Source organism: Lodderomyces elongisporus, chromosome 1 (assembly GCF_030384665.1).
Source record: "Lodderomyces elongisporus chromosome 1, complete sequence".
Taxonomy (NCBI): Eukaryota; Fungi; Ascomycota; class Pichiomycetes; order Serinales; family Debaryomycetaceae; genus Lodderomyces; species Lodderomyces elongisporus.
In genome coordinates, this window is record NC_083673.1 from 2,584,371 (window position 1) to 2,606,244 (window position 21,874).

General features: G+C 36.4%; 11 protein-coding genes and 1 non-coding gene across 12 annotated transcripts; 5 read left to right on the forward strand and 7 right to left on the reverse strand. All coding sequences in view use genetic code 12, as the record gives it.

Moving 5' to 3' along the window:
* Positions 1 to 1,805: 1,805 nt before the first annotated feature.
* Positions 1,806 to 3,146, reverse strand: FTH1 (fts3-like protein; the record flags this gene model as incomplete). Its single annotated transcript, XM_001528388.1, has 1 exon — positions 1,806 to 3,146. One exon carries the CDS (start codon positions 3,144 to 3,146, stop codon positions 1,806 to 1,808), a length of 1,341 nt encoding a protein of 446 aa, XP_001528438.2.
* Positions 3,147 to 3,630: 484 nt separating this feature from the next.
* BUR1 (serine/threonine protein kinase, CMGC, CDC2/CDK sub) lies at positions 3,631 to 5,940 on the reverse strand (the record flags this gene model as incomplete). The annotated part of the gene is made up of 1 exon (XM_001528389.1): positions 3,631 to 5,940. One exon carries the CDS (start codon positions 5,938 to 5,940, stop codon positions 3,631 to 3,633), a length of 2,310 nt encoding a protein of 769 aa, XP_001528439.2.
* A 436-nt stretch (positions 5,941 to 6,376) lies between these two features.
* On the reverse strand, positions 6,377 to 8,056 carry ITR1 (myo-inositol transporter itr1; the record flags this gene model as incomplete). Its single annotated transcript, XM_001528390.1, has 1 exon — positions 6,377 to 8,056. One exon carries the CDS (start codon positions 8,054 to 8,056, stop codon positions 6,377 to 6,379), a length of 1,680 nt encoding a protein of 559 aa, XP_001528440.2.
* Positions 8,057 to 9,609: 1,553 nt separating this feature from the next.
* CYT1 (cytochrome c1) lies at positions 9,610 to 10,479 on the reverse strand (the record flags this gene model as incomplete). The annotated part of the gene is made up of 1 exon (XM_001528391.1): positions 9,610 to 10,479. One exon carries the CDS (start codon positions 10,477 to 10,479, stop codon positions 9,610 to 9,612), a length of 870 nt encoding a protein of 289 aa, XP_001528441.1.
* A 1,208-nt stretch (positions 10,480 to 11,687) lies between these two features.
* Positions 11,688 to 12,122, reverse strand: PVL30_000924 (uncharacterized protein; the record flags this gene model as incomplete). The annotated part of the gene is made up of 1 exon (XM_001528392.1): positions 11,688 to 12,122. The coding sequence occupies one exon, from the start codon at positions 12,120 to 12,122 to the stop codon at positions 11,688 to 11,690; it is 435 nt and encodes a 144-aa protein (XP_001528442.1).
* Positions 12,123 to 12,833: 711 nt separating this feature from the next.
* On the reverse strand, positions 12,834 to 13,820 carry CKA2 (Casein kinase II subunit alpha'; the record flags this gene model as incomplete). Its single annotated transcript, XM_001528393.1, has 1 exon — positions 12,834 to 13,820. One exon carries the CDS (start codon positions 13,818 to 13,820, stop codon positions 12,834 to 12,836), a length of 987 nt encoding a protein of 328 aa, XP_001528443.2.
* Positions 13,821 to 14,685: 865 nt separating this feature from the next.
* Positions 14,686 to 15,471, forward strand: SLD7 (Chromosomal DNA replication protein; the record flags this gene model as incomplete). Its single annotated transcript, XM_001528394.2, has 1 exon — positions 14,686 to 15,471. One exon carries the CDS (start codon positions 14,686 to 14,688, stop codon positions 15,469 to 15,471), a length of 786 nt encoding a protein of 261 aa, XP_001528444.2.
* Positions 15,472 to 15,557: 86 nt separating this feature from the next.
* Positions 15,558 to 16,418, reverse strand: MRPL10 (YmL10; the record flags this gene model as incomplete). Its single annotated transcript, XM_001528395.1, has 1 exon — positions 15,558 to 16,418. One exon carries the CDS (start codon positions 16,416 to 16,418, stop codon positions 15,558 to 15,560), a length of 861 nt encoding a protein of 286 aa, XP_001528445.2.
* Positions 16,419 to 16,947: 529 nt separating this feature from the next.
* Positions 16,948 to 17,241, forward strand: PVL30_000928 (uncharacterized protein; the record flags this gene model as incomplete). The annotated part of the gene is made up of 1 exon (XM_001528396.1): positions 16,948 to 17,241. One exon carries the CDS (start codon positions 16,948 to 16,950, stop codon positions 17,239 to 17,241), a length of 294 nt encoding a protein of 97 aa, XP_001528446.2.
* Positions 17,242 to 18,274: 1,033 nt separating this feature from the next.
* On the forward strand, positions 18,275 to 18,345 carry PVL30_000929. The gene has a single exon. It is a non-coding gene; the product is annotated as a tRNA-Gly (tRNA).
* A 748-nt stretch (positions 18,346 to 19,093) lies between these two features.
* GNT1 (N-acetylglucosaminyltransferase) lies at positions 19,094 to 20,299 on the forward strand (the record flags this gene model as incomplete). The annotated part of the gene is made up of 1 exon (XM_001528397.2): positions 19,094 to 20,299. One exon carries the CDS (start codon positions 19,094 to 19,096, stop codon positions 20,297 to 20,299), a length of 1,206 nt encoding a protein of 401 aa, XP_001528447.2.
* A 423-nt stretch (positions 20,300 to 20,722) lies between these two features.
* On the forward strand, positions 20,723 to 21,670 carry PVL30_000931 (uncharacterized protein; the record flags this gene model as incomplete). The annotated part of the gene is made up of 1 exon (XM_001528398.1): positions 20,723 to 21,670. The coding sequence occupies one exon, from the start codon at positions 20,723 to 20,725 to the stop codon at positions 21,668 to 21,670; it is 948 nt and encodes a 315-aa protein (XP_001528448.2).
* Positions 21,671 to 21,874: the final 204 nt, after the last annotated feature.

Genomic DNA, 21,874 nt, shown 5'->3' on the forward strand with positions numbered 1-21,874 from the left:
AAAATGAAAATCAAACAGACAACAGAGAAATATTCTCAAATCTTTTGTATACCTCTGGTTATTCTTAGACCAGGTTTGAAGCCTACCTAGCTCAGTCACTCAATCAATCAACACACAAACACTTCCTATCTCTCTCTCTCTCTCTCTTGTCCCACTCCTCTCTGTGTCTCTGCTCTATCACCTTAAAATAAGGTTTAACAGGTTTAAAAGGGTTTGACGTCGATCAGCAACATAAATGTTCTTGGCAAACGTCAAGCTTTGGCTAATTCTACGTTCGGCTATGTTGGAAGAAAAAAAAAAGGTGTTACAAATGCTGATAAAGCTGCAAATGCTGGCTGCTGCGGCAGGATCCTAGTTCGATCCGAAATCTTTTAAACCTATTTTTGCTCAACAACAAACTCATACCATCTTGATAAAATAACCAACAAAAGGAATAGATTAAACAACAGAAAAGAGCAGGAAAATAAAAAAGAGGGAAAATGTATCAAAGGTACAAAGAGAAGAAGATATAAATGCATGAAATCTCGGAGATGTATACGGACTATATGTTTATATAATTCTTAGGACGATGTAAAGAGCAAGATCAGATGGTCCAATCACGAGACGAGTGGGGGGGTATTAATTATTTTCACAATAAAATATTTAGCTGAATCAATTAAGTTGTAATACAGTTGCTACCTATTACATTTATGTCTCTGTTACAACATCTTCAAAATAGGAGGATGAGGAAGGAGAAGATGGGGCAAGGGAAGGAAAGGGGGGGAGGAATTTTCACTTATTTTTGATTTATTGAAAATCTCTCTTTTCCTTTGTTGATATTGTTAAAATCGAAATATGTCCTCAGACTAATAATTCCAAACACCTGCATCAACTGCAAAAAAAGAAAAAAAAATTTAAAGATTAAAAAATAAAAAATAAAATAAAATAGAAATAAAAGAACATGTTCTGATATTCATTGCTCAACATAATTTATGAGTGTGTTTACGTTATTATTCTTTATTAAAGTATTATCCAAAAATTTATATAAAAAATCTGTCCCAAAGAACCTTCCAACAACTTAATTTTGTTGTAGAGTACCATAGGTTTCAAACCCAATTTTGAAACAGGTTGTTCCTCGGGTAAGAAGATTTAAAGAAATCGAAAAAAAAAAAGAAGAAAAAAAAAATAGCATAAAAAATAATCCATCACTGACAGAAGTTGCCAAGAATTTCAGAATCAAGGGGCAGTGTGGTGGGGAGGGAAGGCGGGGGGGCTATAGTTCTTAAAACGTGGTTGTAGAAGTCAAGTAAAAAAATAAAGGAACTCAAAAGAAACAACTGGTGAGAAAGGAGAAGGGGAGGACTATAAAGGAGTGGGTGATGATTCAAGGTAAAGGCGAAGAAAAAAAAAAGGCTGTGAACTTTAATCAAACCCTATTACATTATTTTCACCAAGCATTGGTTCTTTCTGCATCTCCTTAATATCTCTTTGTTGTTTAGAAATAGGTCCCAAGAAAAATAAAAAAAAAAATCGGAAAATCACTCATCCATCCACTAAGTTGCTAATGATTAATAAAGAAGAAGTAATAAAAATTCAAGAAAAAAAATAAAAAAAAGCATTGTTTGACTTGAGGCTATGGCATCACGAGAAAATGTGCAGTTAAAATGTTCAAAAATTTCAACTGCTAACAAATATATATTTATTCATGATTGATTTATATTGTCTTCTTTTTTTTTTTATAACTTCAGCTCTGTTTGATTCCTCTACAATTGTATTCGAAAAAAAAAATATAAGAAAAAGTCATAGAAGGGAAAAACAATTTCAGACTAGACACCAGTTCGTAATGGAGTCTCCGAGTTCACTGAATCTAGACTTTGCCTGTTTGTTTCACTACTAGCAGCAACATTGTTATCTTCCTCTTGGTACTGTTGAGCTGTCCTCAATCTCTTTCTGATTCGATTCAATTGCATTTTGATCGGAATCAAAGGAAGATAGCCATGTCTTTCTTCATACAACAGGGCGCTAACTGCCACAATAATAACAGTCCAGTAGCCAAAGTAACTAATCACACTTCCATACGTAGCAGAGTTGGTCCAGCCAAAGATTGCAGTAACAAACATCCAAAATGCTCCATCTTCTTGCATTTCCCCATTACAGCAATTCACGTGCCAAACACTCTTGGCAATATCATAGGATCCTGGACCGTGCCCCGTCTCGCTAACATCCAAACCACCACACTGATTAATGAATTGCTGAAGCTCAAAATTCCAAACTCCCTTGGAAAATAATCCTGCAGCAACCAAGTAAAGAAAACACGTCAGCCCAATAAGAAAAGCTTGGAGCGAAAGATTGTTACCGGATCGGTACAATACGAAACCAATAAGTGATCCCAAAATAAGTGCCAATATGGTGGAATTGATAAGCGCCCATACCGAGGTATTTTCGTTTATTCCAATACCCCCAATAAAGACTATTGCCTCCAACCCTTCCCTCAAGGTTGTAACAAACGGCAAGATCACCAAATTGTACTTTTCAGCAAGCAAACTGATCCTATCAACAAACCCCGCTCTTTTATCCTGCTCAAACGAGCGTGCAGATGATTCCTGGCTAAAATAACTCGACAGTTTCAATAATTGGGCCAATTTAAACTTCCATTTCCGTTGCATTTTGCTTAATCGTAACATCTTTATACCCATAACCGAAATGATCACACTGGCAAGAATGGAAAATGTGCCCTCCCAATAATGCTCCGCAATGGACCAAAGATCGTTGCCAATCACATAAAACACACAAAGAATAACCGTTCCCACAAGAAGACACACTGCTAAACCAAGCAAACCGCCAACCCAGATCTGGATCTGTAAGAACCGGTATAACAGCGCATCCTCCAGCAGATACTTGTCCCCATCAACAAGATCAACCTCCAGATCGGGCAATTCAAGGGCTCCTTGGGGTTCATGTGAAGCAGATATTGCAGTGTAGCCTTGATTCTCACCACTGTTGTCAAAATCAGCATTTGTAAATTTTCGTTTATTGAATCCCGATCTCGGACCGAATGTTTGGTGGACAAAAGAGAGAAGCACCGATATAATGATTGCAGACTCCAATGTCTCCCTCAATACAATGAGAAAGGCCTGAATTGAAAAATAATCATCAACAGTAGACATAGTGTATATCTCTAGTGTATTTAAGTGGATCTGAGAAAAAGTAGTATTTTGAAGTAGTGGATGTATATGTATATGTATGTGTGTGTGTGTGTGTGTCTTTGTTCTGAAAGGTAAAAGAATATAGTTGTGTTTTGTGATTTTATTACAAATCGAATCGGAATATTTATCTAAAAGATCTATAGGGGGCGTGTAAAATAGAGAAATTCTTATGTTTTTTTTTATTTAAAAAGTTTGCGCCTCACATCCACAGGGGGACTCGGTAAAGCAAAGAGAAAAGGGAAAAAATAGAAGAAGAAGGAGATTTTATTAAATAGGATAGAGATTTAGAAGGAGAAATTTTATAATGAATTAAATATTAAAATACAACCCCTAGTCCATCTGATTTACTTTTACTGATCAACACTGTAAATCACATCTCTTGGGAACTCTCACAACTTGAAAGCGTTGTTATGTAATTTATGTATTTAATTATTAATTTATTTATTTATTTTTTCGTTGTTGTGTCAGAATTGAAACTTTCTTCATCCTTTGCTGATGAATACGACGGAGAATCCAAGGAGCTTTTTTCATTAGGTACTGATGAAGTCTGTTGTTTCTTCCTCACGGGTGGTGTACTCTTTTTGGGCATGAAAATGCTATCTTTTGTCGTCAAACCAGAGGTTGCTCTTGAACTGTCTTTTTTAGGTGATTGACTACGTTCTAAGCTCATATTATACTCATCTTGATTTTGTGCTTTCTGATTTGCATTCACCTCAAGCTCATTCTTCTCGATACTCTCAACCGCTTGTATATTTCGTTCTGAAACATTCAGTTCCAAATTTTGTTGATCACCGCGCCACTGTCTTTGATCATCTCCAAAATTGGGCTTTTTAGGCAAATATGTATCATGTTCGCCCACTTGTTGTGGTTGCTGCGATTTCAGCTTAGTATCGTCATACAAAGACGCACCAGCAAGCTTATGATTATCTCCTTCACGCCACCTCTGTCCGGATGAACGCGAATTTCGAGGAACGTAATCGTAATGACGTGAATCTCTATACCTATGTGTTTCTTGATCGTAACCGCGATATCTATCATGTTCCTCTTCTTTATAGTATCCCCTACCAGTTGGATTTCGCAGGTGTGATCTATAATCATCTCTATATCCTTTATCATCGTATGCATGATCATAATGGGTATCACGATGAGAGTCGCGTCGTTTGGGACTTCGGCTTCGACTTCTGCTTCGACTCCGACTCCTACTCCGACTCCGACTTCGACTCCAGTTACGATTACGATTACGGTTGCGACTATCACGATCAAAGTTGGAATTAGCTCGATACCCGCTTTGATAGTCTTGGCCCTCGTCATAATAGTAACGCTTTTCTGCATACTGTCTTTCTCTCAGAGAATTTTTGACGCATTGTGAGTTCTTTTCCATGCTTCGATTTTGTTCTTTGTCCATACTATCATAATTGTTTGACTGATACTTTGACACTCCATCATCGTATCGCTTAGCTGACTCATCATACTCTTTTGTTCCTTGGTTGTATTTGTCAAAATGTTTGTAATCATTTCTTCCTGAATCTTTATACTGCACCTTATCTGCAAGCTTGCCACCTTTTTGTATGTTGTTTCTCATTGCCTTGAATCTTTCTTTATCTATTTCATGACACTCCTCAAACCTTGGCATCTGTTCAGAAGTTATTGGTAACGGCTCTTCATGGAAAAACTCATGCTCTAACGCATCCAAAGCGTTTAACCTTTTATAAGGATCCAAAGTGAGGAATCCACTCAACAACCTGATTGCTGATGCTGGCATAATTGATTCAAACTTAGACTCCAAGCTTCGTGTGCAGGTTAAACCAATGCTAAAATCTGTCTTATTTGGTAATGCTGCAGCCTCTGGCCAAGAACTTGGTGGTCCTACCAAGTTGAATATGAGTTGCGCTTGGTGTGCATCAGTTTGTCCAACAAGGATGGGTTTACCTGTGAAAAGTTCAGCAAATACACATCCTATACCCCAAAGGTCAACTGACGTAGTATATTTTCTCTCGCCCAATAAGATTTCGGGTGGTCTGTACCATCGTGTCACCACGAGTGCTGTGTATGCTCTTTCTCCGCCTCCGGGTCCCATTCCTAATCGTGGCACATTGCCATGGTATAACCTTGCCAATCCAAAATCTGCAATTTTCAAAACCCCGTTTCTGTCTAAAAGTAAATTGGCAGCTTTGATATCCCTATGGAGATAATTTGCCTCGTGTATATACTGAATCCCTTCGAGAAGTTGTTTCATAATGCACTTGATCTCACTCAAGTGTAATGTGATAGTTGGGTTTTCGAGGATCCCAACTAAGTCACTAGTCATATATGGCGAAACTGTATAGAATGATCCTCGCTTGGGGACCAGATCGGATGAACTTGACTTTTCGGCTTCTTCGAAAATCATATCTTTTATAGTGAGAATATTGCGATGGTGCAATTGTTTTAATATGGTGATTTCTCTCATTGCCGTGATGGGAAATCCTTCTTTGGCCAGATGATTAAGAAGTTGCTTGATGGCTACAATCTCTCCCGTTTTTTTTTCTCTTGCTTTCTGAACAACCCCGAATGTGCCCTGGCCCAACTTTTGCAAGACTTCATATTCATTTAGCCTCGACATCTCGCGAATTTGCCCATTGACATTGCCATTGCCATTTCCATTGCCATTGACATTGACATTGACATCATTGTTGTTAAAGTTATTCTCTTGTTTTTTAGCTGAATAATCATGCCCATTAGTCCTTTGCGGTAAACTCCTGTTGAATCTAGACATATGCAGGGAAGGATGTGGGTGGTTGGGAGGGGCGAAAGGAGAAGGTAATGTAATAATGTGTTTTACGAATCAGTTAATTCGTCATTGATTACAAACTAAATGCATAATTCCATCTACATATCAATCAAAATGTTCGCACTTGTTCGAATATTTGGATGTCGTACAATTTTGTGCTTCGGTTTTTTTTTTCTTTTTTTTTTCTTTTCCCTATTTTTTTGTTTCTTTGTCACTATTGTATTTGTATTAAAGTGCATCTTTTAACATTAATTGTTCAGGTCTCTCAATATTATAGTATAGATGGTCGTGTTGTAGACTTTTTGCAAGCATCGGGGTAAGACAGTTGTCTCCAATCAATGATAGGTCTTGATAATGTAGAGGAATCACTCAAAAAATAAAGCTTTCATAAATAAGGCTATCATTAAATTACTTACGCTTTCTATACGGTAATGTCAGGAACATTTGTTTTAGCATACTTTGATTTTCTTTTTCGGATTTTGGACATTTCAATAGACTGCTTCACGTTGAATCCATTGGCCAAGAAGTTTGTAGTTTCCTCTAGCTCCAACCCCGCAGTGTCAGGTAATAAACAGAATACGAAAAAGAATGACACAACACATAATCCGGCAAAGAAGGAGAAAGTACCAGTTGGCGTAATTCTCTCCAACATTGTCAAAAAAGTAGCCGATATAACCATTGAACCCGCCCAGTTGGTACCTGCAGCATACATTGCTCCAATAGAACGTACATTGACGTCGGAGAATAATTCAACACCGACCCAAGCAGCATTTCCAATACCAATGGCGTATGAGGCTACATATAAGATCATACCAATAATAACAACAATGCCCCAGCCATTGATACCTCGCGACAAAATTTGAACTCCCGATGAGAAATCAACATTTAAATAGTGAAATGCAATGGCACACAATACCAAAGAGCCACACATACATGGGATACCCACAAGTAAGATTCTTCTTCGTCCCACTTTATCAATGATGCAAAGTGCAATAGCTGTAAATACAAAGTTTGTTGCTGAAACAATAATGGAGACGGCTGTTGGGTTATGAAATCCAATGGTTTCGAAAATTGTGGCACTAAAGTACATTAACGAGTTAAAACCTGTAAATTGTTGGATGCCTTGTAAGCCACATGCCAATATCAATGCTCTAAAATTTCCTGGAGTTGTATGAATGATTTTGATTGATTTCCATGCTTTTTGCAATGGGTTCTGTCCAGGGACGGTAGAATCTGAATGGAGCATATCCTCGACAGTGGCGTCAACAAACGCGTCTGATGGTTCATTATAGATTTTACGAATAACTTGCTTGGCCTTGTCAATGTCTCCCGCCATGATGTAGTATCTTGGGGTGTCGGGTAAGAACCAGAATAGAACAAACTGTAGTACTGGTGGTACCATACATAAACCAACTGAAACTCTCCATCCATGTGCAATTCTCGTCAAGCCCCAATTTATAAGGTAAGCAATGAGCTGACCACCGGTAATAAACATGACATTGGTCACGATTAAACGTCCACGATATTTAGATGGTGCAAGCTCGGATAACATGAGCGGTGCAATTAAAGATGCGACACCAACACCCCATCCCAAAATGAACCTTCCAACAATCATTGTCCATACAGTCTTTGCACAAAGCTGGACTATGGTTCCCACAACAAAGATAACATTTGACCCTAAAAGCACTCTCTTTCGCCCTACAAGGTTTGCTAAAATACCACCAATGATGGCTCCTATAAGTGCCCCCAATGAGGTGGCAGATGTGATGAACTCTTTTTCTCCACTGGTCAACACCTTATTGGACAAGTCTGTGCCAATTTGAACGAGGGCTGAGGATATATAACCCGTGTCATAACCAAACATGAATCCCGAAATCGACGAGACAAGAGCCAAAACAATGACTGTCCTCGAAGGTCGTGACTCCGAGTCCAGAATGATCGTTGCACTCAGTTCGTGGAATGGTCCAACTTGCTGTGAATTGACTAATAAATCTTTTGATGAGTTTGTGGATGGTGACATGCTATCCACGTCAGAGGAAGCAGTGATTGTTGTTTCATTCCTCTCTGGTGCTTTAGAGGTTGAATTCTTCTTCCCAAACATTTTTTTCTTGAAAAAAAAAAAATTATATACGTATGTATGTAAGTGGATAAGTGTGTGTGTGTGTGTGTGTGTGTGTGTGTGTGTATGTGTGTGTTTGAAACTAGTTGTTGCTATATGAGCGGAAGATTTCGAAAGGAGGTGTGAAAGATACTAAACCAAAAAATCAAAGTTGATATAAATATATTTGAGATAACAAATATAAACCACGAATGATAGATATAATAAGTGTTTGAAGGCGGGGGTTAGGTGTTTTATATATGATTAAAGCTTGTTGATCTAGAAAAAGGATAAAAGAAAAAAAATATGTATAGAAAAGACGAAAATGAAGGGAAAGGGTGGATGAAAAAACAAAATTTAAAAAGTTGAAAGTGAACGTAAATTGCTTTACGGTGTTGATATTATATGTGATCAAAAGGAATTTTTTGATTTTTTCCCCCCATCTGAGGTCCAGTAAAGGGAGAGAGAACAAGGAAAAGGGAAGTAAAAAAAAAACAATTTAAAATTAATAGGAGAAACAAAAGTGGAGTAAAACGCCTTGTTTTTCGCCGAGCACAATCACGAGGTCACATGCACAAAGATTTATTAGCAATGTTTTTTTTTTGTTGAGTGTTTAGTGTTTACTATTTACTGTTTATTGTTTGCTCAAAACAACTATAGAAGAAATGAAAACTTTTCCAAATATTTAAAAAGAAACTTTAATTGTAAACTTGATACCTAGGAGCTTACAATTCCCAAGAATTATTTGCCTGATCGGAAAAACTCTTGTATAATTACTCAAGGTCTTTACATATTCATATAATTATTTTTATTATATACACTTAGTATTACTTTATTTTTTTTTTTGCTCTCTCTCGGCGAAAATTCCCCGAGAGCTTTTTATTGGGCGGGTGAGCAAGAAAGAAAAAGCAAGGCAAAAAAATAAAAATAAAAACCAAAAAAAATAAAAAATAAAAAAAAGAAAAAAGAAAAAAGAAGAACGAAAGAGAAAACATCACAACATTAGTTGTCACGTGATATGCACCTGATTTGGATCTTTCATCCAACAACACTGAATCCAAATGCATGGAGAGAGAGAAAAAATAAAAATACAAAATACTACCAAAAAACAAGCTAATCCATCACTTATAACCATAATCTCTTATTCTTCATTTCTTTTCAACATTATACAAACAGTGAACAGATACCAACTTATCACGATCAACAATGATAACACACATATATATATATATATGTATGTATGTACGTATTTTAAATTGTTTTCTTTCCAGAAAAACAAAAAAAAAAAAAAAAGAAAAAAAAGAAAAGAAGAAATATTGGTCTGCATACACCTACACAATTCAACTTTACTAGTTACTATGGTCAATTATTTGTTTTGTACAAAATGATATTTCACATCTAATGCTTCAACTATACTTTGTTATTTTTCCTCTTCCACCTTTTGCCTGCTTGTTCTTATTCTTCTTCTTATTCTCATTCTTCATAATCATATTCTTCATCTATATCAATGTTATCAGACTATTACCCTACTCACCAACAACTCTTCTTCAACCTCTTTATTGCTTCTTTGGTGGGTCGAATCTGAATTTTCTATTCTTGATAGGAGTCCATTTGAATCTCTTCACCCAGATAGAAAGCAAGTACAATGAAGAGATAACAATGATGGCTTTCAAACCCCACTTCTTTCTTTCATCGTGTTCTGGCTCAGCTGCCCAGTTCAAGAATGTAGTAACATCCTTGGCCATTTGTGATGTGGTGGCAGGAGTTCCATCCTCGTACTCAACCAACTCATCAAACAAGACTCTACCCATAGCAATAGCTCCACCTGGAAAGTATGGGTTATAGTTTGAACCCTCTGGCAATACGACACCTGCTGGTGGCTCTTCTGGGTAACCGGTCAACAAGGAGAAGATGTAATCACAACCACCATGTCTTGCCTTGACAATCAATGACAAGTCTGGTGGCAATGCACCTTGGTTAGCAGCTCTTGCAGCTTGCTCATTCTCGTATGGACTAGGAACGTAATCTGACAATTTACCTGGTCTCTTTCTTGGTTTACCTTCATCATCTGGCTCATCATCGTATTCAAGTTCCTCGGCCATAGCCTTAGCTTCAGAAGTAGTGTGTGAAGAACCAACCAAGTTTCTCCAAGCAATTCTCTCCAATGAATGGCATGCAGCACAAACTTCTTTGTAAACTTGCCATCCTCTTCTAATTGAGGCGTGGTCAAATGTCTCAAACATACCATTGTGTGACCAATTGTATGATGGAGGGTGTAAACCGTGCTCAGCTGCAGTCATTGCGTTGGCAGTCATGGAGTCTTGGTATAATAAATAAGATGCGGTTAATCCAGTGACACCTACACCACCTGCAATGAACTTTTGCACAAGAGGCTGATTAGCCATTTTGAAAGCTGACTTGAACATCCTGATTATAAAATGTAAAGATTTGGGATTTTACGTAAAGTGTTCAATTGGGGGGAAAAACGTGTGTAGAAGCAGTTGTTGCTAAAGCACTCTTGATGATTCGTTACTATTATTATTGATTTATTTATTTATTTATTAATTTTGCTTTGCTTTTCAATGGCTGATCAACAAAGATTTCAAGAAATAAATAAATGAATAAAACGAAAAACAACAAAAAAAACCTTTCAAATTGACTTCAATTTCTTCAATGTTAAGTTTTAGCAAAAAAAAGAAAAAAAGAAATCAGATTATTGTTTGGAAACTGGAGGTGTATAATATCTGATGTCTGTTTCAGTAAAGAAAAGAATGTCAAACGTCCTCAAGTATTTCAGTGTAGTGTGTGTTTGTGTGTGTTTGTATTTGTCCAAGATAGGATGGTCGAAATAGTGATAACTCTTTGATGGTTTCTTGTATTTGCTACTTTTTCTATTGGTTACAGAAAAATTGACCTATTTTTTTTTTTCAAAGATACTTTTTTTTTTTTTCCTCTGTCTCTGTCTCTGTCTCTGTCTCTGTCCCTCTCTCTCTCTCGTTCTTAAAGACTGAGTCGTGTTTTTCCTTGCCTGGTATTAGCGAAATTAGAATACGACACTGGATAATATAAGTCAAATGAATGAGTGAAAAAAAAAAAAAAAAAAAAAAAAAGGAAAATATGGAAAATATGGAAAACCAACTGAGACTCAACGACTGAGAGTTGAAAAAGTTAGAGAGAAAAAAAAAAAAAAAAAAATTTGTAAACATAATACACTTGGTAGCATAAATTTCCAAAGTACGACAATCGTCCATGACATTTATAAAGCACAAAAGATTATTGGCTCAACAAAACTTTGCATAGCACAGAATATATACAGTGTCGTGAGTAGTGTGTCTCGAAAAGAAAAGAAACGACACTACACTACACTACAACGGAAAATCAATATAGAGCAAAAAAAAAAGATCAAAATAAAATTAAATTAAATTTAAAATTAAATTTAAATTAAAACCTAAAAAGAAGACAAGACGAAATAGATAACAGCGCGATAGCGCTACATTGTCTTTTAGGTGTGTGTGTGTGTGTATTCTTTCCCCTACATCCCTCTGTCTTTTTTTTTATTTATTTATTTACCAAAATTGTTCTAGCTTTTCCATTTTCTTATTCGAATTTGGTCCTCGTCCTTGTCTAAGTCGGTTCACCATTTCTCTTCTGGATTCTTCTTAAACTCTAGATATGCATCCCAGTTGAACACACTGATTTCAGTCTCGTTTCTTACATTCAAATCCCAAAGACTTTTTCCCTTTAGAACCTCTTCTCCTTGTTTTAACAAGACCCATTCATCATCTTTTTCAAAATTAATCACCAAGTTCATAGACTTCGAGCCGTGTGCTTGAGTGTATATCTTCATTGAGTCATACGAAACGTTTCTATAAGGACGCAAAGCGCCCGCAGTGTTGATTTCTGAGTGCACTTGTTCTAATAACCTGTGCGGTGTTGTAGATTTCAAATCGATATCCTTAATGATTATGTTTTTCACATTTCTATATGGAAAAGATTTGATTATTCGAATAGTGATGAGTGCATCTGTGGCAGGTCTATTGTTTGAAGTTAAAGCTTCCAAGTCTGACATTACGGGGAAGAAGAATGGAAAAAGGGAAAAGGGAAAAGGGAAACAATGTTGTTATTAATGTCTGATGAGTAGTATCTCAAGTAGATGTGAGAGAAATGAATGCGATCTACGAAAAAAAAAAATTAAATGGAAATCGAGATATACAGCACACAAAATAAGGTTCTAGTGCCACGTTAAGTTGTTTTCTAGTCAAATCTCACCAAATCTCACCAAATCTCACCAAACCAAAAAAAAAAAAATATGAGTTTCTACAAACAAGTTGTTTCAAGGAACTCAGTGGTGGGGGGGGAGTGGAATAAAGAAAAAATAGAAAGGAAGGATAGAGAAGAAAAAGAAGAGGAAGAAAATAATAAAGAAAGAAGCAGGTCAACAAATTCTGAAAAAATTATATTATCTCTAGTTTAAATTGTGAAAAAAAAAATGCATAAAGATTAACCAGAGGTTTGTTTGTTTTTTTTTTCATTTATTTCCTTTTTCATTTATTTCCATTCATTTTTATTTTATTTTTTTATTTTATACTGGATACTGAAAAATGAACACTGGATATTAATAATTACATATCAAATAATGCGTATACACATCTTGCTAGATTTTAAAACTTTAAATTTCATTCTTCTTTTTTCATGTATTGACCAAGCACCTTCGCTGCATATTGCTCTTGATTCAAAATAAAAAAAACTTATTGCTGTTTTCCATACTTTGAGTCAATCTTTATAACTTAAAGAATGGATGATCCATAGCCTCCTTCGCCGTTGGCCTAAGCTGATGATCATAAGTAAGCAACTTATCAATCAAGTCCAACACCTCTTCACTTATCAAATGTCGGTTCTCGCTGTTGATAAACGATTTCCATGGTTTTCTCGAATAGTTCCCGAGTATATCATCATAATCTGAGCTTAGTTTGATCCCGTATTTGTGCACATATTTCATCAACCCTTCGGTGCCCAAAACTTTGGCGATTTGAACCAACTGATCATTGTTTGAATCACCCCTAAACAATGGCTCTTTCTTGAAAATAATGGCACCAAGCATACATCCTACAGACCAAAGGTCAAGGGAGTAATCGTATTGTTGCAAATTAATCAATAGCTCAGGACCCTTGTGGTACCTAGATGCCACCCGTACATTATAATCCATTCCCGAGTGGTAAAACTCCGCCAATCCCCAATCGATCAAACGAAGTTTTTTGCCCATCGGGTCAATCATAATATTCTGCGGCTTCACATCACGATGGATGATACCCATCGAGTGCGAATAGTCAAGCGCAATCAATAACTGTGTGAAATAAAACTGGATATCCTTGACTGTGAATTTGGGGTATAAAACTCTAAAGTCGACATTGTTTATCTTTTCGAATATCAACGCTGGAATCTTGGACTGTTCATCCCTTACAACATCTAATAATCCAACAATATTTGGACCACCAGTTAGATTCTGTAGGATCTTCACCTCTCGATATATCTTTTTGAGTTTCACTGGCTTCAATACCTTGATCACACAGGGCTCGTCGTTGAGAACATTCAAGCCTTGAAATACTTCAGAGTACTTGCCTCGTCCAATCTTATTGACAATTTCGTAATTCTTGATATCTCCCCAAACAATCTTGTGGTTTTCATAATCCCAATATTCCAGTGGCTTCTGGTTGTTGACATCAGCGTAAACTTTAGCAACTGAATAAACTCGTGTCCTCGTTGTCATTGTTTGTTTGTTTATTTATTTGTTTGTTTGTTTGTTTATTTGTTTGTTTCACTTTTGATTCCTTATCTTAAATATTCGATGAGCTATGTATTGATTTTACGAATTGTTTCTCTTTCTGTTTCTCACTCCCAATCTTTCTTTCTTTCTCTCTCTCTCTCTCTATCTATCTATCTATCTCTCCTTATTGATGCCGGCTCAAGCTATTAGCGAGTGGTAAAGTATAAAGAAGATACTCTTTGATCCTTCAAAGGCAAAATAAGTGGTGAGCTAAACGAAGCTTATAGAGCACGTCTCAACCGACGACCTCAAATCCTTAATTGTTCTTTGCCTCTTCGTTTCTTCTACTACTTCTTCTGCTCACACAATTTTAATTTCTGTCTCACAACATCCGAAAAAAAATTACATAGACTACATATAATGCATACACTTGCACGTATTCGCACATATTTGCACACGTTACATATACACTGAGAGATGAACACATGGGATATCGGATAAGCTCATTCCATGAATCCATGTAGAGCAAATTCAGCCACATTTTGATATCTACGAGGTAAAGACTTTTCAAATAAAGTACTTGCCAATTGTTATAACCATAATCATTATCATTATCATCATCGCCATCCTTCCTCCCCCCCCCACCTTCTCCTAAACATTATTATTTATGAGGTTGCTATATACAGCTTCTTTGACTGATGGAGACTCTACATTTGGAGATATCCAGTTTTGGAAAGGCTCTTGTTCTGTATCAAACTCGGACAACATAAGTAGCAACTACAACAATGAAAAAGGAAACAAAAACAACGACGACAAAAACAAATACAAAAACAAAAACAAAAACAAAAACTTAAAAAGTAATGATAGCATGCCTTCCGGATATAAAGGTTACTTTAAATTAAAAGCTGTGTCAAGAATAAAGTATTTAAGTATTCCGGTGTATCTAGTATCGGGTAAGAGTAATTTCACAATATTCACGAACAATGCTGATACCGAAGCATATTTCAAAAGTCAGATAGTGGATGGAAAACCTAATCAGAGCAGTATTGGTGATGATGTAGGCCTTCTTGCAAAACTCAACTCTTCAAAGTACATTGTCTTTTACTATAGCATGCACCATGTGAAATCATTCGAGATTGACTTTGCGCTTCTTGAAAGATTACAAAAGACTATGAAAAACAAACAGTTGCAAAATAACACATTTATACTTGATCCAAAGGAAGATCTGCCGAGTCATCCATCTGCAATTTTTGAAAAAGTCTTACAAAAGAAACAACAGCAGAGGCTAGGGTCCAATCCTTTCTTAGTACAAAATGCTGGGCTGAAGCTGCGGCTGTTGCTGTCTCTCTCCACTAATGAATCAATCACGATGGCTTTAAATAAGCTCATTTCGTCGGGACTTCGATTGAGAGGTTTATCATTGAATCAAGCCTCATCGACAAACGAAAAGTTGAAAATCAAGGAGATTCATCAAATGACGCTGAAAGCTGCCTTGTTCTCTTTGAGAAAGTATAACACCATTAGCAATAGTAGTAACGCCAGCAGCAATAATAACACGCGTGAAGGGGAATCGAGAAGAAAACATCCTATACAGCTATCTGATTTACAAGAAACTGTTGAAACTTTACTACATTTGTTTGTCGATCTCGAATAAAATGCAGAACATCACATTTATGATATTCTACAAATATATATGTATATATATATATATATATTTGTATGTTTATGTACAAAATAGTTTTAGTTAAGATCATTCACGCTCACTGTTCTATTTGTAGCCCTGAAAGCGGTTGATGAGGCATCTTGTAATTGCTCCTCAAGAGATTTGAATTTGGAAACAACTTTCTTTGCTTTACGATTATCGTACTCTTCACGTGCAATCCTCAATGGCTCTGCTAATATAGACTCATCCTTGGCCAAGTATCCCCTTTTTTCAGGATCGCTATAGTATTGAATATCTTTTTGGGATGTGGGTCTAGCTGGTAATGGAACATAACCTTTTCTAAGCAAAAACTTTTCAGGGTCGAGGTGGGCCCTAAGTCCCAAATTCGTGAAATATCTTGCAGTGAATGTCACATTTGCCGCCTCTATTTGCTCGATTGCTGGAATTGTTGCCTTTGATGCCTCGATATTCAATGGTACGTTAAAAGTGGATCCCTTCAGTGCATAAAGTTTAACTCCGTCCTTTATCGACCCCGTGATCAACCCGCAATCTCTCATCACCTTGATTGTCAAAGTCTCGCCCTCTTTGAGGGGTATTTTCCCGTTGTTCCAATAATCCTGGATCTTGTCTAATCTGACCTTGTGATAGTCCATGGCATTATGAGCATTGCTGAATCCGTAAAATGGAAGTCTCTTATAAAGTGGTGTTTGACCACCTTCAAACAAAAATGGCACTTTTCCTCTAGCTTTTTGACCCTTTTGACCACGTCCAGAGGTTTTACCTTTGTCCGAAGAAGCACCACGACCTAAACGCTTGTATCCCTTGACGGAACCTTCGCTTGGTTCTAAACGGCCCAAGTACCCTAGACTTCTCATGGAATTTTTAGTCACATTCATGATGGGCTTTGAAAAGCCTATAAGCAGACTCGAGGCAATCATTATTGAGTCTTTTGATGGTGGTGGTAAAAGCAGTAGCAGTAGCTGCAATAGTGGGCAAGAGTAAGTAAATGGCCTGCTGACTTAGCTTGTGAATCTTTAAAAGTAAGAAGATCGAAAATTTTGTGAATATGTGTGTGCGACTTGACCTGGCTTTACTTGGAGAGAGGGAAAATAAAGCGAAAAAATTATGCGAAAAAACAGAGAGAAAGAATGAGAAAACGAGAAATAATTGTCGCGTCGGTTGTGTCGCAAAAATAGTGTTGCGTTTTACATTTCCTTCTATCGCCAACACTCTTGATTGATGCGATCGCGAAAAAAGCTCCCACAATGTAAATTGCCACTAGCATATTCCAAACCGCCATAAACCCTCGTCACAATTGCAAAAGAGTTTACTAGCATTAGATACTGTTTGTTTTCATTTTCCTTTCTATTTCCTTACATTTCATTTATAATTTTAATTTTCTAATTTTTTTTAACCACAACCACCATCTCCCATTTTTAAAGTCGAACAATCATATAACGTTGCACAATGGCTAATGCAAACACTAAAGATACCCTGAAAGTTTCAGCAAAGGAGGAGCAAGCTCAAGCTCAAGTACCGGCTCAAGAGCAAGAGCAAGAAAATAAAGCAATCAAGACTTTAGAAGAAGACGATGAATTTGAAGATTTTCCCGAAGATGAAAATGATTGGGTGAATGAAAATAAAGTTAAGGAATCAACATTATGGGAAGAAGACTGGGACGACGAAGATGATCAAGATGCATTTTCGCAAAAGCTTAAGGAAGAACTTATAAAAGCTCAAAAAGCAGTGCATTCTTCTTAGTCGATGTATATGTACAAAAGTTGTTATTACCAAGAAAGATAAAAGAAGAAGCGGAAGAAGAAGAAGAAGAAGAAGAAGAAGAAGAAGAAGAAGAAGAATCAGAGTGGATAATTTAGAAATTGCATAGAAACAATTGTTCCTTTTTGTTCTCAGTATGGAGGAATGGTTTATTTGATGGAGCGTTTATTTCCATTCATTTTCATTTTTTTCAACAAAGTTTATCATCATGATTTATTTGTCCCGACCAATGACCAGGTAAAGATGGGAAGATAACTAAAATAACACAATCCCTCATCGTATTCGTCAGCTAAGGGAACATAGTCAAACCTCCAAAAAGGGTTTCCAGATATACTTTGTATGGAATGGCTTATGAATACAAAGAAAGAAAAAAAGGAAAGATGAAACATGTGTATGTTTGGGTTAGCAATAGATGAAATTTTGTATAGCTATCAAAAGTGAAGCAGAGAAAAAGCAATTGAATCTTGTTTTGTTTATTGTTGTAAAATTTTAAATCTATATTCTCTAGGAATTCAACTTCTCCTATTATAGTGTTCCAAGGAGACTTTATGTTTCTTTTTCATAAAATGAATCTTGAATATAACTTGAATATGGAGTAGACTATTTGCAATTGCAAGTCTAAATGTGATGTTGATGTAAAGAAGTTCCTAGTTATTTCTTCGAGTATATATGAATTAGATTCAAGACCATTCCTTCCAAAAAAAATAAAAAATAAACTAAATATTTAAACCGAATTGTTGCAAAATTTCACGTAATTTATAAATTCAAAGACTTGAAAACATAAAAATGGATATTAAATAGAAAAAGGAACAAACGTGACTGGAAAAAACAACCGTCATTTTTATGAATCCTTCTATTCACACAATTGATACAGTGTTCATTACTTTTAAGCAAATAGGTAATATATTTGATCCTCTAGTGAGGAAGTTTATTTTATGTCATCCCGTAAAGTATATTTTTGACAGCTATAATTCACCAAGACTTTGTTGTGCAGCAAGAACTTACAACAAAACAAGCGCAAATGGTTTAGTGGTAAAATCCAACGTTGCCATCGTTGGGCCCCCGGTTCGATTCCGGGTTTGCGCATTTCTTTTTTTTTCTCGAAAAAACTAGTAGGTATTTTGGTATTTTGCTATTTATTCCTCATTTTTTTTTTATTTTTAACGATTGTTATCATTTTTGGATAAAGGTACTTTTAATTGAAACATTGGCTTGCTGAAGGATAGAAACTACTTCTTTTTGCCTACTATATGATTCTATGATATATAGGATCCAGGTATTTTGCAAATTATGTTGTATGCCAAAATTACCATTCCTTTTCTTTTCTTTCGTCTGTTTAGTTTTTTTTTTTCCAAAGAATTTTCACAACAAGGCGCGGGCGAGAAAGCCGCAATTTTTGCAATCTTCAACCTCCATTACTCTTATCATCAATAGTTTTTTTGGTGGAGAAGAAGTAGTAGTAGTAAGAGTTTTCAACAAATAAAATAAAAAAATAGACAAAGAAGAAAAGAAGAAAAGAAGAAAAGAAGAAAAGAAGAAAGGAACAGAAAACAGCAGCAGTACAGTAATGGAACAGATACAGGCTGTAAAGAGTTCGAGAAGGTCTCTCTATAAAAATTGGGAATTTAAACTTGCAATTTTTCTCATTGGTTATTTTCTAATCACTAATGGAATCTTTAGCAACACTAGCTATATGCTGCTGCTGCTGCTGCTGCTGCTGCGGCCGCTACTGTTGCAAAAAGGCCTTGGCCGACATTTAAAAGTGATTCCTGAGGAAATCATTGACTATTATGATCAGAAAACTACATTACAAAACACCGAAAAGTTGGCATATATGCAATATGCTACAAACTACGAGTATTTGAATTTAGCAATTTTAAACTTTGTTCAACTTAGAAAAGCCCAGACTCAGATACCAAATCTCGTCATTTTGTATGATGAGATACTTCAATTTTATGATAGTGATCGATGGAGTGATTTATTTCAAGTTGCGAATTACCATGGGATCACAATGAGACCAACACTGCTCATTAAATCTAATTATGACGATCAACTGCCTTGGGCCGCGTCTTTTACCAAATTACAAGTGTTTGTGCAGGATGATTTTGATCGTATTGTTTACATTGATGCCGATTCCATGTTTGTCAATTCATCGTTTGTGGCAGGCGGAAAAGCAATTAATAAAATGAATGGAGTGAGCCACATTGATGAACTATTTAAAATTCCACAAGAATTTGACGTGGCTCTACCTCAAGCATATTGGTTGAATCATATTGTTGAGGGTAAGAGCCCACCTAAATATACTCAGCCAGTAATAGAGATTCCCACCAAGAGGACACACAAGCTCCAAATGCGGAAACTAGTCAATGAGTTGAACAAGAGTCAAGATTGGCGCATATTGCCACTGTTGGTGTATGAAGATCACAAATTTGAAAATTTCAATGACTTTTTTGCCAACCACGTTATGGTTATTAAACCATCAAAAGATGTTTATAATGAGCTTTTAAAGTACGTTTTCAACCCTTGGTATTGGTCTCTAACAAACCGCAAGAATGTGAAGAAGTCATCGGACTACGATATGGAGATTTTAAACAAATACTTGGATACAAAATTGCGCAAAGGTGCTATAAATGTGGGAATCTTGCCGCATAGAGTGTATGGAGTATTAACTGGCGAGTTTGGAGAGGAGTGGCATGCACGATTCATTACAGAACCGCAATACCTTCCATTTGTTAAGAAACGATCCAACAAAGGGTGGGATCCAGTCTCCATATTTAGCAAAGTGAAATTGGTTCATTTTTCAGATAGTCCAATACCAAAGCCATGGGAAGAGGAACGAGAAAATGCCAATCAAGAATCTCAGGGAGGAAAATACTATGATACGAAACGTACTTTTTGCAAGACAAGTAACTTGACAGAGTACCATGAAAAATTCCCACATTTCAAACCGCGATTAGTCGAAGATTGTGTTAGCGTTGATATATGGAACTGGATAAGAAAGAAGTTTAAAGAGAGCCAAAAAGATTTGTGGTTTTGTTGAGTTTGTTTCGTTGAGTTTGTTTTTTTTCGTAAACATTCATTGTTGATGAATGTGAAGTTGACCGCTTAGTTGATACAAGAATTGATAGATCACGAAAAGGCCTAATTAGGAAATGCATCATATATATATATATATATATAAAATATGTAAACACTTATTTTTAGAAGAACAAGACACAAAAACAAAAAATCACCGGAAAAAAAAACAACTTTTGTTTTTGAATCTTTTAGAAAAGAGAGAAAAAAAAACAGAAAAAAAAAAGAAAAAAAAAGAAAAAAAAAAACTGTTACAAATTCAAAATATTTATGATCCTAGTTTGGGTCCTCTCACACTTTTCTGATTCAAAAATTGCACTGCCCCTCCTCTATCCCCAGGACACCAACCATTGGAAACAATAAAAGGTATACCAAGTTATACTGCACCATGATACACAACAATGCAATCACAGTGACCTTGGAGGCTGCTACAACGTTTTTGAAGCGAGCCGATGATACGACGTCGGCCACTTCGGCAGATACAGCGATGCCTACATTGACAGATGCCAATGCATATACGACCCCTTCGGTGACTGTGCCTCCTAACGATAATAATCCTTTTATCATCAGACAACATAATCCCTCCGGCACGGTGTTTATTGCTGTTGGTGCTATAGTTGGTCTGATATTGCTTGGGTTTATTCTTTACCATTTAATTGTTTCGATTAGTGCCTCTAGGTTGGCAAAGAAAACCAGTGCACATGATCGTACCTTGTATGAGAAATATCAGAGTAACAATAACAATGCTTATGGCTTTGTGAATATGACACCAACTACAACGGCGAATAATTACGGTAGCGAGTATACCGGAAACCAGGCGGGTTCTGTTTCGAAATTCCCCTTGTTGAGTACTAGATCATATGGAAACTTTGGCGGGTCACAAGTTGGTGGAAATGGAAGTGGTGTTGGTGGTGTTGGTGGTGGTGGTGACACATCTACGATTTACCAATCTGATGTTGGTGGTCCAACATCGAAACATGATTTGACCAAGATGTTTATTTCACCTACCGCCGAGGTGATGCAGCAAAAGAGGTACAACAAATCTGTTTATAACCCATCATTGACCAATTTGCCATTTGGGAGCTCAGCTACGAACTTGACGAATCCAAACCCTGCTACAAATAGACACTCGCAGTTGGTGCCCAACTTGTACATCAACAATGAGCTGAACAATAGTGAATACTCATTGGCGCAAAGTCAAGTTCCTCAGTCAGAGCAAGGGACTTCGTCGGACCAGAATGACCAGCAGGATCTTAGACAACAGCAGTTGAATACAGTAAAACCGAGACAGCAGTTACCTTCGATGTACCTTGAGGATTTAATTGATAAGAATTAAAATAAGAAAATGAGATGTATTAGAGTAAAGCTTGGCTGCAATGAATAAAGAAGAAGAAGAATAAGAAAAGGAAAGAAAAATATGAAATAAATTATGAGACATTATAGAACAATGCAATATGTATAACCTTACAATTGCGACACCAATTACATTTTCCATTTTCCATTATTGTTTTCTCTCACTTTCACTCTCTCTCTCACTGTC